The sequence below is a fragment of the Ammodytes marinus genome, assembly GCF_949987685.1.
Source record: "Ammodytes marinus genome assembly, chromosome: 22".
NCBI lineage: Eukaryota > Metazoa > Chordata > Actinopteri > Uranoscopiformes > Ammodytidae > Ammodytes > Ammodytes marinus.
Genome location: NC_137226.1, coordinates 18226932 through 18242859, shown reverse-complemented (window position 1 = coordinate 18242859; position 15928 = coordinate 18226932). Strand labels below are relative to the sequence as shown.

Below are 15928 nucleotides of genomic sequence, written 5' to 3'. Positions count from 1 at the left end.
CGCTCATTTTTCCTCCAATCGAGGGGGGGGCCTGCCTGCTGCCATCACCATCCCGCCTCCGACACCCCTCCAGCGGCCACGCCAAGTGGTACGCTCCGGCTCTGTTGCTGGATCTTCGTTCAGCTCATTGACCGGCGGCAGACAGTCCTCATCAGTACCATCAGAGTCCCGGAGCTTCCAACACACACACACGCGCGCACACACACACATACACCGGCCGGCCCCTGCCTTCATACCCATACACACACTCACACACATACACACAAAGCAATCAGCGGCCGGTCAGTGTCATGAAACAGACTCTGAGCGAACTGATGAGGATGAGCAGGATATGCCGGATGATTTTCGCCACCTGTTTGGGATCCTTTATACTCGTCATCTTTTATTTCCAAAGTATGTTCCAACCAGGTAGGATCTCTCAATCCAATCTCTACTCTGTCGGATGTTAGTGTATGGCTATTTTTACGCGCGCGTAGTGTGTGTGTGTGTGTGTGTGTCCGTGCGTATTGATGTATTGCTCCTTGTCCTGGCAGGTTGACAACACCATCGATTTGTTCTTGAGCTGTACAATAACGCAGCCGATGCATAATTGATACTTGTGCCGTGTGAATGAATGCGTAAATCACCCAGCAGGAGTGTGTTAGCCTACACACTGTTTTACATCAATATATTTATAATGTGGGGAAACATTTGGCTATACTCAACTGATTGGTCTTGTTGCGCTTTTGTTAAGCGGTCTGTCTTTTAATGTTTTAACTGGTGGAACTAAGTGGTGTGGGTTTGAACAGCCTAAACGTTTAGGTTGTGATTGGATGGGAGAGATCAGGCAATGCTGCCGGTCGCTCTCTTCCTCTCCGCTGGCACAAGTGGCACGGTCGGAGATGGGAAGGGGAGGCAGCAGCGGGGCTTTTTGTCTCTGGAAACGTGGCTTGGTGAGCGATGGTGGTTTGGCAAAGAAGTGGGCACCCCTACGCGTTCCAACCAACCCACCCAGACGCTCTCTCCATCTGGATAGAGAGAGCTATCGTTTTCTAATGGGGGAATAAATCAATCTGGAAGTCCATATGGCTGTCTAAAAATAAACCAATCTTAAGGGAGCGTTTAGGACCAATGTCCTCTGTAATCGCCGCCTTGTAAATAATTGATCACACAATAAAGAAGATGCTCTCAGGGCAAGCGGGGGGTTCCTGGGGCGTGAATTGTACGCCCCACATTAGGCTTACTATTTTACACGAGGAGATATGATATGATGCCTTTCCATTAAGACTCATATTGAATGAATTGGCGCCCGTGGATGTAATGTATTTGTGTTGTAAGCAGCATGTCCAAAAAAATCAGAGGTGCAAAAGATGAGTGCATTGACGGGCCGTGCACAGCGAGTGTTGACTCAGTACTGCTCGCCTATACAACAGGTTTACTGTATGGTGTGAACGATGGATAACATCTTTCTGGGTTTTTTCCTTTCCATTAACAGAAACTGAAATGATAATCCCATCATTCTTGTGATGGTTCACTGGAATATAGGGTCAAACTTGTATTTTATAGACATCTAATATATACCTAGATATAATGAAACGTTGACAGTTGATTTACTGATATTAAAGCAATATTATTGCACTATAATTTGTTCCAGAAATAATTGAATAAATATGCCGATGGCGGCAATATCTGTTTTATTTATTATTTAGTTTTTTAGAACAAATAAGAGTCCAAAGGTTTGACTAAGCATATTTTATTTCATGATCGTCTTTTTAATTTTGTAATATCAAGACTTATTATGTACAGGTCTAGTTTAGTTGATGTTAAATGCTTTAGAAGTTGCGATTTTTGGTACAGAATGTTGGGTAAAAAAAAAACCCTATTCGTTAGAGATAATGGCCGTTAAAGATGGTTGTAGGAGAAACCCGACACTGCTTAGTCCAATAAAAACCTAATTATACATTTTGGAACTTTTATTTACACGATATATGAAAGAAGACATGTTATGGAAGCAAAATAGACAACAGATCTCAAAATTGACCATTGCTTGAAAAGCTATGTTTTTGCCTGGCGTGTCTCAAATTTGTCTGATGATATGTCTTCCATCCATCTGAAATTGATAGTGCGAATGGGCTCCAAACTTAACATACAGGATTGTGCAATAATATTCTACAGGGGATGATGGGAAAGCATGACAAGTGAAAATAATGATAGAGGGATTTCTGCTGTCCCTCTGCATGGGCTCATCCGCTCAGGCATGAAACCAAAGCTGTCGCGTCTTTGGATAAGGATTTTTTTTTCTTTCTTCTTTTCTTCTACCTGCTCTGTGTGAGTCACCACTGTTGCTGCAGGCTGCGCTGGACAACTGAGAATTCTAATCCCCTCCATATACCTTAGGGGACCTATAAGTAATGTCATTCTCTGATCATTATTTCTATAGGAATATATTTCAATTATAGAGTTGTTGAGGTTAAGAGAGGTTTCAATCACCCCTTCACCCCTTATGTATCTCTGACATTGACTTTCATTTCCAGATCAAACTGATGTGTGTACAATATTAATTGTAAAATCACCTATGTCCCTTTAATTAAATATTTTCATTTATCCTGACCTTGACCAAACTCAATCATTAGAAATATATCTCAGTGCAGCTGTTCGCCACACACAGGGCTTGCCCATTTAATGAAAGTGAAGAATCCAGAAAGGGGAACAGAACAGTTTGTGTGGTATCATCTATCTATCTATCTATCTATCTATCTATCTATCTATCTATCTATCTATCTATCTATCTATCTATCTATCTATCTATCTATCTATCTATCTATCTATCTATCTATCTATCTATCTATCTATCTATCTATCTATCTATCTATCTATCTATCTATCTATCTATCTATCTATCTATCTATCTATCTATCTATCTATCTATCTATCTTTTGATGTAAGTACGTGTCTCTAAAATGACGAAATAGGGCCAAAGAAAGCTGTAGAGCTGTATGATCCAGGGCTTTTCCTGGAAAGAGATCTTGTATTTCTAGTGTGCTCCCTTCAGTTGACCTCTGTTGTACTTCAGTGGAGGTTGAACTCCCATGGCTTAAAAGAAAAAGTGTAAGTGGGAATAAAATACCTTTCTTTTGGATGAAGTGACCCTTTCAGAATTATAATAAGGTCTTGTCCTAAGAGAAACCTTAGTTTAAGAAAGATATATCTACATCCTGGTGCAAGAACATTGTAGCAGAGTGAGACATCCTCTCTTCTGTACAGCATTAACTGGGAATTGGTTGTAAAAAACCTGTAGGAAAAGACTGTATTAAATCCCTGCCAAGAAGAGCTGGGATCCTGCTATCACAGTTGTGCCAATGTCTGCCGGCATTGCATCAGCTTCTGCCCGACAACCAACCAACCACACACGCGCGCACTCACACACACACACACACGCACACACACACACACACACACACACACGCACAGGTCACAAATTGGACGATTTATCTAGTTGTGGTGATGACAGGGTGCTGCATTCTGATTGAAGAGTCTGAGGCCGGGTGTTTGTGCAGGATCATGGATTTAAGTTTTAATGCTGCAGTGTGTGTTTATATGTGATTACACAGGTGTGTGTGTGTGTGTGTGTGTGTGTGTGTGTGTGTGTGTGTGTGTGTGTGTGTGTACTTTTACAACTATTCTCGAGATCCAATTTGAGTTTGAGACTTTAAGAGTTCGGATATGTTTGGAAAGTGTGTACTTTTTGGCCGGTTTCAGGACAGGCCTTTAGAGGGCTGTTTGAGTGATAACAATAGGTTTTAAGGTTCATGTTAGAATAAGGTTAAGGTTAGGGTTAGTATAAGGGTTGGGGTTAGGCATTTAGTTGTGATGGTTAGGGTTAGGTTGAGGCACTAGGGAATGCATTATGTCAATGAATGTCCTCACAAGTATAGTTGTACAAACGTGTGTGTGCGTATCTGTGTGTTTAGTGTTTTTGCTTTGAAAGGTATGACCAGAAATAGAGGTCCACACTTGGTCAATGTAGACCGATAGTCCACTGTTGGCAAGGTAGGAATGTATGTGTGTGTGTGTGTATATTGTTGACTTGCCTCAAAAGTCATCTATATCTCCATTTGTTTACCCTCTTTCTTTCCCTTTTAAAGTGCAAATAATCCCGTTTCTTTCACCACAGACACACACACACACACACACACACACATAACACACGGCGTCCAGGCAGCGAGCGTCACCCTGCTTCAGGCATGTTCAGGGGGCCTGGGAATCTTGTCTGAGCCTCCTTGTGTAAACTCTCTCTTCAAGGACCAGCGGGGTCACAACCTCTTGTAAAAAGAGACATAGGAGGCACGGTGGTGTCACACACACACACACACACACACACACACACAAACACACACACACAGACCAAGGCTATGGTTTACAGACTTTCAGTATGTTCCAAATACAGCAAACGATTAGTTTTATGACCAAGAAGAAAACATGACATTTGGCTTGACCCGAGAGTGTGTAAATAAATCTGACCTCCATCAACTAGTGTTTTAACCATTTGTCTTTTCTGCGATTGAAAAGCTCCTCCGCCTGGCTTGGACACCAGAGCCTTGGGCAGACTGTGAGTGTGCTGGCATTAGCCCCCCACACCGCTACAATCCCACAGCAGTTTTTGAGAGCGTGCCAAATTAGATTTAGTTCGAAGAGTAATGCAAGTCTTAGTCAAAGCGGACAGAAAAGCATGGCAGCGGTCGATAATTAAGTAATAATATTTGTGCAAAGTGAGACACGTGTCAGGCCGCAAGCATTTTGTTTAACCGAGGATGTCTGGGTATGGGTATAGGCTACTTGTCAGAGGCAGTGCCCGGTTCCCCTGTCTGAAGTTAACAGCTTATATTCACCATTCTGGTCTTACTAAGGAGTGTCATACTGTACTGTAGTTGACCACTATCTTACCAAACGTATTAGCAATCTTATAATGTTAGTTCTTGTTCAAGTAGCTACGAGGAACTTTGAATTATTTCTGAAAGAGTTTTATTTTTTCTCTGATGATCATAAATGACATGTAATAGCAAATGAGACCATCATTGCAAAGACTGCTATTTTTTAAATAGTTTTTCTCAATGCCTTTGTTCAGTTACGCTCACCCAGGAACAGCAGCTACCGCCATAAAAACACTACCGCATTTGTCCAAAGGGGGCCGCTAGAATGAACACAAACTGAAAGTTCCCCGTAGCCACTTTAACTATGGCCTAGACTAGACAGTGAGAAAAAAAACTGTAAATAAAGCAGAATCAGTGTGGCTATATCTAATTGTTGGATCACCTGCCTATACCCAAACACAGAACAAGCCTTAGACTGGAAGTAAATATCAATGTCATTTTTCATTGTGCGAGTGAGCACCATAAACTAAATATGGATTCACCTCATCCATATTCAGTGTTGGGCGTTAGAGCATTCAAGTTCATCTTTTCAGTGACAGGTAAGCAGGAGGGATTAGGCTATCACTTGAAATTCAGTTATTACATTACAATTGCTAATCCTGATAACGATCCATTACTTTGAAGTACAGTAGTTAGGGGTAGGATGGCCTAGAGGAAAAGGTGGCCGACCAGTAACCATAAGGTCGCTGCTTCGATCCCCGGCACCGGACTGGAGGGTGTTAGTTGTTAAACTAGTAGTGGCTGGTATTACGTCTACAGTGCCCACCATCTCTACCATTGTGTCCTTGAGCAAGGCACTTCACCCCAAAATTGTTCCAGGGGCGCTGTACTACAGCTGACCCTGCGCTCTGACCCCCTCCGAAGTGTGGTAACTTGAGAGGGGAGATGCGGAAAGACAAATTTCAATGTAACCATTGACTAATAAAGTTACTTAACTTAGCCGTGTGTGAAGTAGTTCTCTTATATTAGTAGCTCACAGACTGTAATGAACTTTTTCTAATGTTTGGTGTATATGTGTATATTTCTGTAATTCAGTCATTTTCATATTTTAAGCAAACATCATCTCGTCCCAACGTCTCAGATGTGAGGATGTGGAGTTACGCTTGGGTTGAAAATCTTGTTGTAGGCTTTTTTTCACATATTTCTACCATTCTACTGGCCCAAAATCTTAATCACACAAAAAACAGTAGTTTATAAAACCAAATAATTGGTGCAGCTGAACATGAATTACTGTCACTTTCCCTACACTGCAGCCTTTGGATTAGGTTGAAGTGAGTCCAATATTCAAAATTAAAAGCAATTTAAGTGGATAGATGGATCACTAGAAGTATAGCCGTATAAGGGATTTGGGAGACCAGATTAATATGCTGCATACTTATAGGCCTACATACACCATACACTCATTTGAGGGCCGAACATCTAATCCTGTATCGGTTACTAATTGGCCCACATCCCTACAAGTTGGCGAAGTCCTCATAAGAGTTAAGTATTTAAAATTGAATTAAAATATCCAGCGTTTGGAGAAAAAAAAGGGAAAAAACTCATCTGAAAAAAATGAGTGCTGGCGTCATAGTAAACTGACATTAGGATATCACTCAAGGGGGACTCAAAGTGCTTGCTGACAGATGTGCTGAAACATTGAGTCATGAATTTCAGGCAGCAAAATTTTTTTTTCCAAAATGAAGATGTATAATTTAATTTAATTTTTTTTTGGAATAGCAAATGTGGGCAAATCATACAGTAGACTTCCAGTGCAGTTCACTTTGCCGCAGACAGACACACACACACACACACACACACACACACACACACACACACACACACACACACACACAAACAGCCTGGTCTGTTCCCTTTAAAGGAATTGTAGCTGCCCAGATCAGCGCGGCTAATAAGGGCCGTTTGCTCTGTGCTGCTGCTGCTTGTTTGGTTTCTTTGTGCATTGCCTCTGGGATTTTTTGGAGGCCTGTGAGTGTGCTGTGCTGTGCTGTGTGTGTGTGTGTGTGTGTGTGTGTGTGTGTGTGTGTGTGTGTGTGTGTGTGTGTGTGTGTGTGTGTGTGTGTGTGTGTGTGTGTGTGTGTGTGTGTGTGTGTGTGTGTGTGTGTGTGTGTGTGTGTGTGCGCGCGCTGGGATTGCAGCTGTATACAGCATCTTTTCTCAGTCGGTTGAGTGGTAAACCTGCTTGTGCATCCATGCCTTAAAGTCACACACACACACACACACACACACACACACACACACACACACACACACACACACACACACACACACACACACACACACACACACACAGTCTCCCAAAAAGCTCCTGTGCTCATGAGCGGTCAACTGTGTACGGAGATAGACCTCAGTGACCTCGTTTTAGAATCCCAACATGATATTTTCCCCTTCTTCTCCATGTTCTTGTTTGTATGCCTGTGTGTGTGTGTGTGTGTGTGTGTGTGTGTGTGTGTGTGTGTGCACCTGTGTTTGTGTGTATGTGCCTTTGTGTGTGTGTGTGTGTGTGTGTGTGTGCCTTTGTGTGTGTGCCTGTGTGCACGTGTGAGGAAGAGATCTCCATAGCGACAAACGAGGAACAAAGCCACGCTAGTTCCACGCGAGGAATGGGGAAAAGTCTTATGAAAAGACCGAGACATTCCTGACTGGAATTTCTACAGGGAAACTCCAAATTCCTCACCTTCACTGGTCTGTGATCAGCTGTAACTGATACAGTATAGGCCACAGAGAGACCGCTGAGTTCGCTAATGGCCTCAAACAGGGGTCCCCCTAATCGGACAAATGAGCTCCTATCTCCCTGTCCTTTTTAATGTCTCCTCCGCTACACTGCACTTTACTCATTACACTTGCGGTAATTAATAATTAATTGACAATTAATCCGTTTTATTATGTAGTCAAGATCAGAGTTGAACAGATTGACTTCACCTCTGGGAGCAAATTCCGCTGATTGTGGCAATTCAATTAAAAAGTCATTGATTTCAGAGTGCTGCTTCCCAAAGACTCTCCTTCTTATGCCTCATTTTCGCCCCTACCGGCACAGTTCGGTATGGTACGGTTTGGTATGGGATGGTAACCCCTAGATATGGCTTACGTTTCCATTGCTTAGTAGAAACCATACTTCGTAGGCTGGTTATGCCGGATGGTGATAGGCTACCTTAGTATATTGACATTGTAGCAGCAGGACACACTGTCGTCTGGGGATTCATTCAATGAAGAGGATATATGTGATACAGACATTTTTCTTTTATCTATCTCAAATAAATTACTATTAAGTCAACCAACCAAAAGACTGCAGTATAGCTTCACCCGATTGGACGGCTTGGTACCCCAACTAAAGGGTAACATAAATAGGTATTGGCACAGTACACTTATTTTGGAACCCTTCCCAACATTTGACAGTGGAAAAGCAAAAAAAATAAACGCTTAACCGAACCGCTCATTGGAAACGAGACTTTAATCTATACTTCACTTCATTGACTCTTTACGTTGGACACTTGCTATAATTATAAATTCATTTACAAATAATCCCTTTATTATGTAGTCAAGATCAATTTGAACAGATTGACTTCACCTCGGTCAGCACATCCAATGATTGCAGCATTTCCATTATAAAGTCATCGATTACTGTGGTGCGGTGGAGACGGTCCATTTTACAGTTAAGCCCTGCTCACACTCTGTCTGTTTTCCTGCTTGGCTTTTTAAGTCAGTTTGCTGTATATCAAAAGGCCGTCCTCATGTGTGTGTTCCCCTCACACTGCCTGACACAATTTATCACACCACTAATAGAAATGACCCTAGATATTAAAGAAGATAGCCGGAACACCCTGTTTTTGTGTGTGATTGCAGTCATGCTTGTCTCGCGGCCCCAGTCTTTGTCCTCTGCCCGTGTGTGTGTTTGTGTGTGTGTGTGTGTGTGTGTGTGTGTGTGTGTGTGTGTGTCGTGAGAGTGAGTTCCCGGATGTCCTGTTTGTGTGATCTTAGTGCTATACTGCTGTTTTCCTGCCCAGCTCTGCTGCTTAATCCTGGATCAAACATCCCCAACGTCAAGGGGGGAAGGGGGGTGGGTGGTTGGAGGGTGGAAGCCCCTGGCTGTGTCCCACCATCAAAAGTATAGCAACCACAGACTGATTTACACAAGATTTTAACCTTTCATCATCTTAACGGGATAGTTCAGTATTTTTGAAATGTGTTTGTATGGGGTACTGATGCATAGTTAGTCTGTTACCTTATGGAGATGGTGATCAGCGCATGTCCCTATAAGGAGTTTTGGGGGAGACATCGCTGTAGAAGAAGTCAGCCTTGTACTGTTGTAGATGGAGCTAGCAAAGCCAGCACATCGATAAATGCTAACCTAGAAAATATATGTCTGTTCAATTGTACGATAGTTGTAGGACTTTTCACTGCTTTAGCTTGCTGCCAGAAAGCTGTTTATTATTGCACTTTTTCGTTCAAGCGTAGTTCGGACATGTATTCTTAAGATATTTTGGTTTAAATGTATACAGTATATGTGTCAGAAAAAAAACTATTTCATGCTGGCCCCCCTCTGCAACACTAACAATGCTGACATCTGCTACGGCCAAGTCTCTCTCAAACTCCTCTTTCAAAAAATGCTGAACTATCCCTTTAATCCTATTCAACAGCATCAAAAATCTAATTATTCTATTGCACTAAGCCTGACATACAGCATGTTTTTCTGATTTCTTTTCAGCCTATAACCATACATGAAAAGTCTCATCACATCACACATTTCTACAGCGGCATTGTATTGATTTGGAACAAGTGCGGAATCTACTTTTTAATCATGGTTTTCACTCATCTAGTGTCATCCCCGCTTCAAATGCCTCTCTAAGGGATACAGAGCAGACTGAGTGTAGCGCTCCCTCCGTCTGGCCTGGTGGTTAGAGGCAGCCCGGAGGCCCCCATCCTCTGACTCCTCATTCACTAGACTGGGCTGACCATCTGTGTGACCGTCTGGAGCCCATTACAGAGGCGACGAAAGGCCAAACCACAAACAGAGACAAGCCGACGCGCATACAGGAGGACCCGAAATAATCCTGGGAAAGCATTATTAGTCAGGGCCCATACCGGAAAGATTGCCTCATTTTTTTCTAGCCTTCTGAGGACACTTTTGTCCTTCTATGTACAGAAACGGTCGGAGCACACGCCCACACGTTAAAGTACACGCGGCTTTTTAAGACCATTAAGTCATTAACAGAAACAGTGAGACATCGCCGTATAGCTTACAACCACAAATAAGGCTTATTCTGAGAGGAAACAATAAATAGACACTATCGGCCCTCCAGTCAGTCAGTATGTTTCCATGCAGTGTTAGGTCGAGCTACGGTTCTAGTTGGACCAGGACATTTCATTGGACCACTGTCTTTATCCCAGTATACAAGCACAGGAAGGGAATCCATTTATTGACCCAAGTAAGTCCGACTCTGCTAAGTTAGCTGGCGTTATGCGCCCTTTCAGCTGCTTTCAGCTTGTTAGTATTGGACCCTTTGCCGGTTTACCTATTATGTTACAAGCGGCTAAGAGTTAGCGAGCAGCTAACTACTAAGCAAACGGCTAACTAATAAAGTCAGCGGCTAACGGTTAGCGAGGGGGCAAACTGGTACCATGTCGACCAGTGATATGGATAACTTTACAGCGCTGTACATTGCGTACGTGCGCACAACTTTCTTCATCTTTCTTAGTTGTTGTTCTTCTGTTAGCATTGAAGGCTTTTTCACAAGTCCTGGGTGGGAAACTGTGGAGCATGCTCAGAGTGCCAATGTCAGTAAACATGCAATAGAAGCCAGACTCCCAATCACATTATCTGGGTGTACTAAATCTGATTTAGTACAATTTCAGTTGGACTCACATGTTTAAATGTATTATAAAAGTCCAGTTCTCTAACGTCATGTAAACCTACTGACTGCCTGCCCTTCAGTATGTGTGTGTGTGTGTGTGTGTGTGTGTGTGTCCACTTCCAGACTTGCATCCTTAATAACTTCTTCTACCCGTCATCAGTGAGGCCTCCATGCCTGAAGGGATATTCACACGTGAAACACGAACACACACACACACACACACACACACACACACACAACCAGTCACACTTACACTCACTCACCCCATCCCTCACAGTAGCAGACACATAGCGGAAGAGTTGCACATGGGAAAAAATGTCGTCAGCCCGCCTTCTCTTCCCCCCCTTTAAAAACCACTGTCTGTCTGGAGAACAGCAGTCTGCTGCTGTATGCGTGTGTGTTTCCCATCCAAAGCCAAAGCTGTGATCGTGACCAAAATAGTGTCATAAAAAACACTCACAAAGTGTGTCCTCACGCTGTCAAACACAACTGAAAAAAAATTGTGAAAGGTGCGGTGCTGCGGCTCAGACGTCTGTATTTAAGAGATGACAAGGTCCCCAGATGTGTGTGTGTGCTTGTGTTTGTGTGTGTGTATGTGTGTGTGTGTGTGTGTGTGTGTGTGTGTGGGGTGGGGGGTTCAATCCCTGAGGTACATTTACATGCTCCTCCTTTGAATCAGAGGCTGGGTCGTTAATGATAGGAAACGTCGGCATCAGCAGTGTGGTGTGTACCCCTCCACAGCTGCCTGCCACGCATCGTAAAACGCCTCGCAGGTTAATCGGGTTTGTTTGATGCATGTTTCGACAGGAATCCAATTGCCCCGGGTTCAATGGGTTTTCCCCATAAAGGCAAAGAGTGGATATGTGGCCTATAACTACTAATCTGTTTGACATATTTGATTACATAGTGGTAGTGTTAGATTGACAGTTTATTTTTTTTTAAACATTTTGTTCTTTCTGTGTTTGCTTCAAGGTGTGTGTGTGTGTGTGTGTGTGTGTGTGTGTGTGTGTGTGTGTGTTGTGCAGGCGTGTTACAATTGTCGTAGAGCAGTAAACTGATACATGGCTACCATCTGTGAGACTTCCATGTTCCACTCTAACATCTGGGCCCGTCTGTGGTTGTTAGTGTGTGTGTGTGTGTGTGCGCGTGTGTGTGTGTAAGGGAAATGTGTGTCTGCTTCTGGAAGGGGATAGGCCAGTGCTTAATGGAATCCCCACACAAAAGTGGACATTTTTAAAGCCGGCAGCTTCAACTGTGAACGTGAAGTATTTTGGTCTTGCAATAAAAGGCCATAAAAGTTGCCGAAATTTACACGCCATTAAAAACAAGGGTTTAAAATAAAGATACTTAATTAGAACGTAAAAAGAACATCTAAATTGTTATAGTTAAGCAATTAAAGTAAGGCAAACTTTAAGACAGACATTAGTCTTTTTCCCAAGATGCAACGTAAATGGACTGCATAATATTTGAATAGAATTTCCCCTAAAAAAAATCATTTTTATTTAATTTCTCTGACTGTTCAAAGAAATATGCAAATGATAAACAGTTGAGCGAAGACATTTTAATGAAGTTTAGAAAATTACTTTTCCCCCCCTGGAGGCAAATAACTATATTCACCACATAAAGGTACCTCAACAGGAGACAGCCATCTCATTTATAGACCAAGATGTTTCATATAAATCCACAAGATCATTGTTAAGAAAATATCAAAGTCCAACACAGTAACTCAATCCCTGCGTTCCAAATCACATACTCTTTCTTTTTACTACAGTACATACTAGTACAGAAGAGTTTTAGGGCCACAGAAGAGAAAAAAAATCAGATAAGGAAGATTTCTTTTTCATTATGTTGAGAAATGTCAAGAATAAAGACGAGTACTCCAAAATGCTATTGGAGTTAATGGGGCATTTATGTATTTTCAGCATTATACAATTGAAGTGCATGTATTGGGACATCCTAAATCTTTTTTTGGCATACTAAATAGTAGGGAAGTATGGGAATTGGAACGCAGGGAATGTCCGATTTCTTTAAGTCCCTTGCTCAACCCCGCGCTGTGTGTACAGTACGTGTGTGCGTTTTGTGCTGACATACAGTACTGATAAGTGTATATTGTAGATGTAGTGGTTCCCCATGGCTATTATGCACGACTGCCTGTGCTCGTATACAGGCCCTGGGCTGCAAGGCTTAGATCTGAATGTAATCACACCACTGCTGCCAATAAATATTGATTTTGTTGTTAGTGTTTTAGCCCCCCAGTCTTATGTCAAGAGTGCTATTGTCGGCTATAAACGTTAGCCACATTTGGGCATTAATAAACGGCAGAGTGCAGGAGGGAGCTGGGGGCATTTTTGCATGGTGAGAGAATGCCTTTTCAGAGCAAATAATCTCAGACAGTGTTTACCTCTGGAGCGCAAGGATATCTGAGTGTAGGCACCGAGTGTATATGCCCAAAATGAATGTGACAGATTTGTCACCAGAAGATAAGGCAACAAGTGTGTGTGTGTGTGTGTGTGTGTGTGTGTGTGTGTGTGTGTGAGTTTGTGTGTGTGTGTGTGTGTGTGTGTGTGTGTGTGTGTGTGTGTGTGTGTGTGTGTGTGTGTGCGTGTGTGTGTGTGTGTGTGTGAGAAAGACTGTGGCAATGCATTGTTTTTGGACTTAGGGAGAGTAACAGGATTCAGTGAGGCACTGAGCTCTTTAAAAAAATTACCCAAAAAACAGCGTCTTGAGTGTGTGTGTGTGTGTGTGTGTGTGTGTGTGTGTGTGTGTGTATTAAAAGAGAAAAAGGATGGCAGTGTGTGTGTGTGTGTGTGTGACAAGAAAAAAAGGATGACAGTGCGCAAGTGTGTGTGTGTGTGTGTCTGTGCGCTAAAAGAAAGAAAGGATGACAGTGTGTGTGTGTGTGTGTCTTGGGCTGCCAGACTTGCTGCAGACTGCGCGCTGTAACAGAAGTGAATCATGGCTTTAATTAAGTGGAGGCGGGCTGAGCCGTGTCCCATTAAACGGCTGCTGGAGGAACATTTAAAGTGGCCTGCTTTGACACCAGCTACTGGGACAGCTTTTACTCAACCACTGGGAGTAGTTTTCCACTTCTCCACCTCCTCCTTTTCATTCAGTCTCTCTCTCTCTCTTTCTCTCTCTCTCTGGATTTTGACTCATTCTTTTCCTTGAGCAAAGGGAAGAATCCACTCTCAGGTGCTCTTCAAACACTGCTAAATGTCACCTGTCTTGCAGTAATTTCGTCATTCGGAGTGACGAATTGCATACTTTCTACTATTTAGTATGGTAGAAAAAAGATTTAGTATGTCCCCATTCTTGTGGCCAGATTTAGGATGGTTAGAAAGACCTGGATGTCTACTACACCCGGCCAAGATTTTTAGTGTTGAAAACAGCATCCTATTTGGGCGATTCTGATAAATAATCCAGTGCGAACTTGAAGTGGTGTCACATCATCGGAGCCTCCACATGAAAACAAACGGGGATGCGACGGATATAAAAGCAAGAGGCAAGATCAAGGTGCAATGTTATGATGAAAAAAATATTAAAAGTATGTCCCAATAGTATGCCTATACTGCATCCTAACTAGATTTTTTTTATCGTCGGATGTAGTATGTAGAATAGAAAAAAGAAAGGGTATGAGATTCGGAACGCAGGGTTAGTAATAAAGTGGTGCAATCTTCAGTGAGCCTACTTTCTTTATCTTGCTGTGCTTCAGTTAGGGATATCATACCCCACGAATCCATCAGACTGATTATATTCTTAGAAGATCAAAGTGGAGCCCTGGCCTTCCCTTAGAGCGGAACTCCTAATGACAAAATCTATACATAAAGGTCATTCATTGAGTAGTGACACTTAAAGGTGGAATCAGAGATTATGGAGAACGCTCGCTGTCAAAATCAATTTTTGTGAAAATCAGTGAATACGTCCTTCCGAAAACAGCTATTGCCCATACCAAAAAAAAAGCTAAATCTGTTGTTAATACACAGCCTATGCTCTGTAAACTGCAGAAGTAGCGGATCCGTGGAGATATTCACCTATGTTGACAAAAAGTGATTTAGACAAAAAAGCGTTCTCCATAATCTCGGACTCCACCTTTAACCTGTGAGCTCAGCTGTTTAATGTTTGAGAGAATTACACTGACTATTTGAGACTGAGCTCTACATCGGACAACTTTGATGTCTCCATTTTACACCTTTGTACACTCAATATAGCAAAAGTGCAAGCTGTATTAAGGAATTGTAATGGCCTTTTTTTCCACGATTAAGAAGCAATTTTCTCTAGCTCCCAGCTCTGGCTGCTTATATCTGGGTGACGTGACAGTTTTTCAGTTCCTGTTGTAGAGAGGGAAATGACTTTTTCTTTCAATTTATTGCTGCCGTGACAATTGAAAATCCGTGGAGATTCAAGCATTATGGTGCCGTTCTACCATGATTAACTGTGCAGCCCCCAGTCACTCATTTCCGCCATCATTCACAACTCCCTCCATACATGTTTTTCCCACATCACTTCTTCTTTCTGTTAACCTGACCATATCACATATACATATTTAACATTATTCTAGTACATGTACAGTATCCTATTCACTACAGTAATTACTTTTATTATTTTTTATTCTCTATTTTTGGGGTTTTCTTGAAAAACTACAGTTATTGCTTTATTTATTTATTTCCATGTGTGGTATTTTATTTAGTTTACATTTAATTTAACTTTATTTTCCATTCTATTTTATATTCATACGGTGCACCATATCTCTACACGTTGTAGTGTAGCTGTTTCCTTGCATTGCTTTTGTGTTTAGTTGTGTCTCCGGTGTTGCTCTCTTCACTTGTGTTTCTCTTATACATTTACTTCTTCTATATTGCATTGTTGAGAGGAGCCTGGGACTTTTCAATGTGTTATTCCATTGGCAATTATTATGCATACGACCACTAAACCATTTTGGATCTTCTTTCCCCTTCCCTTTCATTGCATGTGTATTTCCCTATTAGAGAGAGTCCATCTGGGCTCATGTGTTTTGGGGGAGTGTTTTTTTCCAGCCTGGGTTATACTGCCAGCGTGGCCGGTCTGGCCCTGCGGAGCTGGTGGACTCAACTGTGTGTGTGTGTGTGTGTGTGTGTGTGTGTGTGTGTGTGTGTGTGTGTGTGTGTGTGTGTGTGTGTGTGTGTGTGT

At 42.3% G+C, this 15928-nt stretch overlaps 1 protein-coding gene across 2 annotated transcripts in view; it reads left to right on the top strand.

Moving 5' to 3' along the window:
- The first annotated feature begins 219 nt into the window (after positions 1-219).
- chst11 (carbohydrate (chondroitin 4) sulfotransferase 11) overlaps positions 220-15928 on the top strand; it is a 100821-nt gene continuing 85112 nt past the window's right edge. Inside the window, exon 1 of one of the 2 annotated variants that reach the window (XM_080050963.1) lies at positions 220-393. In XM_080050963.1, coding sequence (XP_079907089.1) covers positions 291-393 — 103 coding nt within the window. In that variant the 5' untranslated portion in view covers positions 220-290. Of the gene's footprint in view, positions 409-15928 lie in introns of both variants that reach the window. The other variant, XM_080050962.1, reaches the window with a different exon arrangement.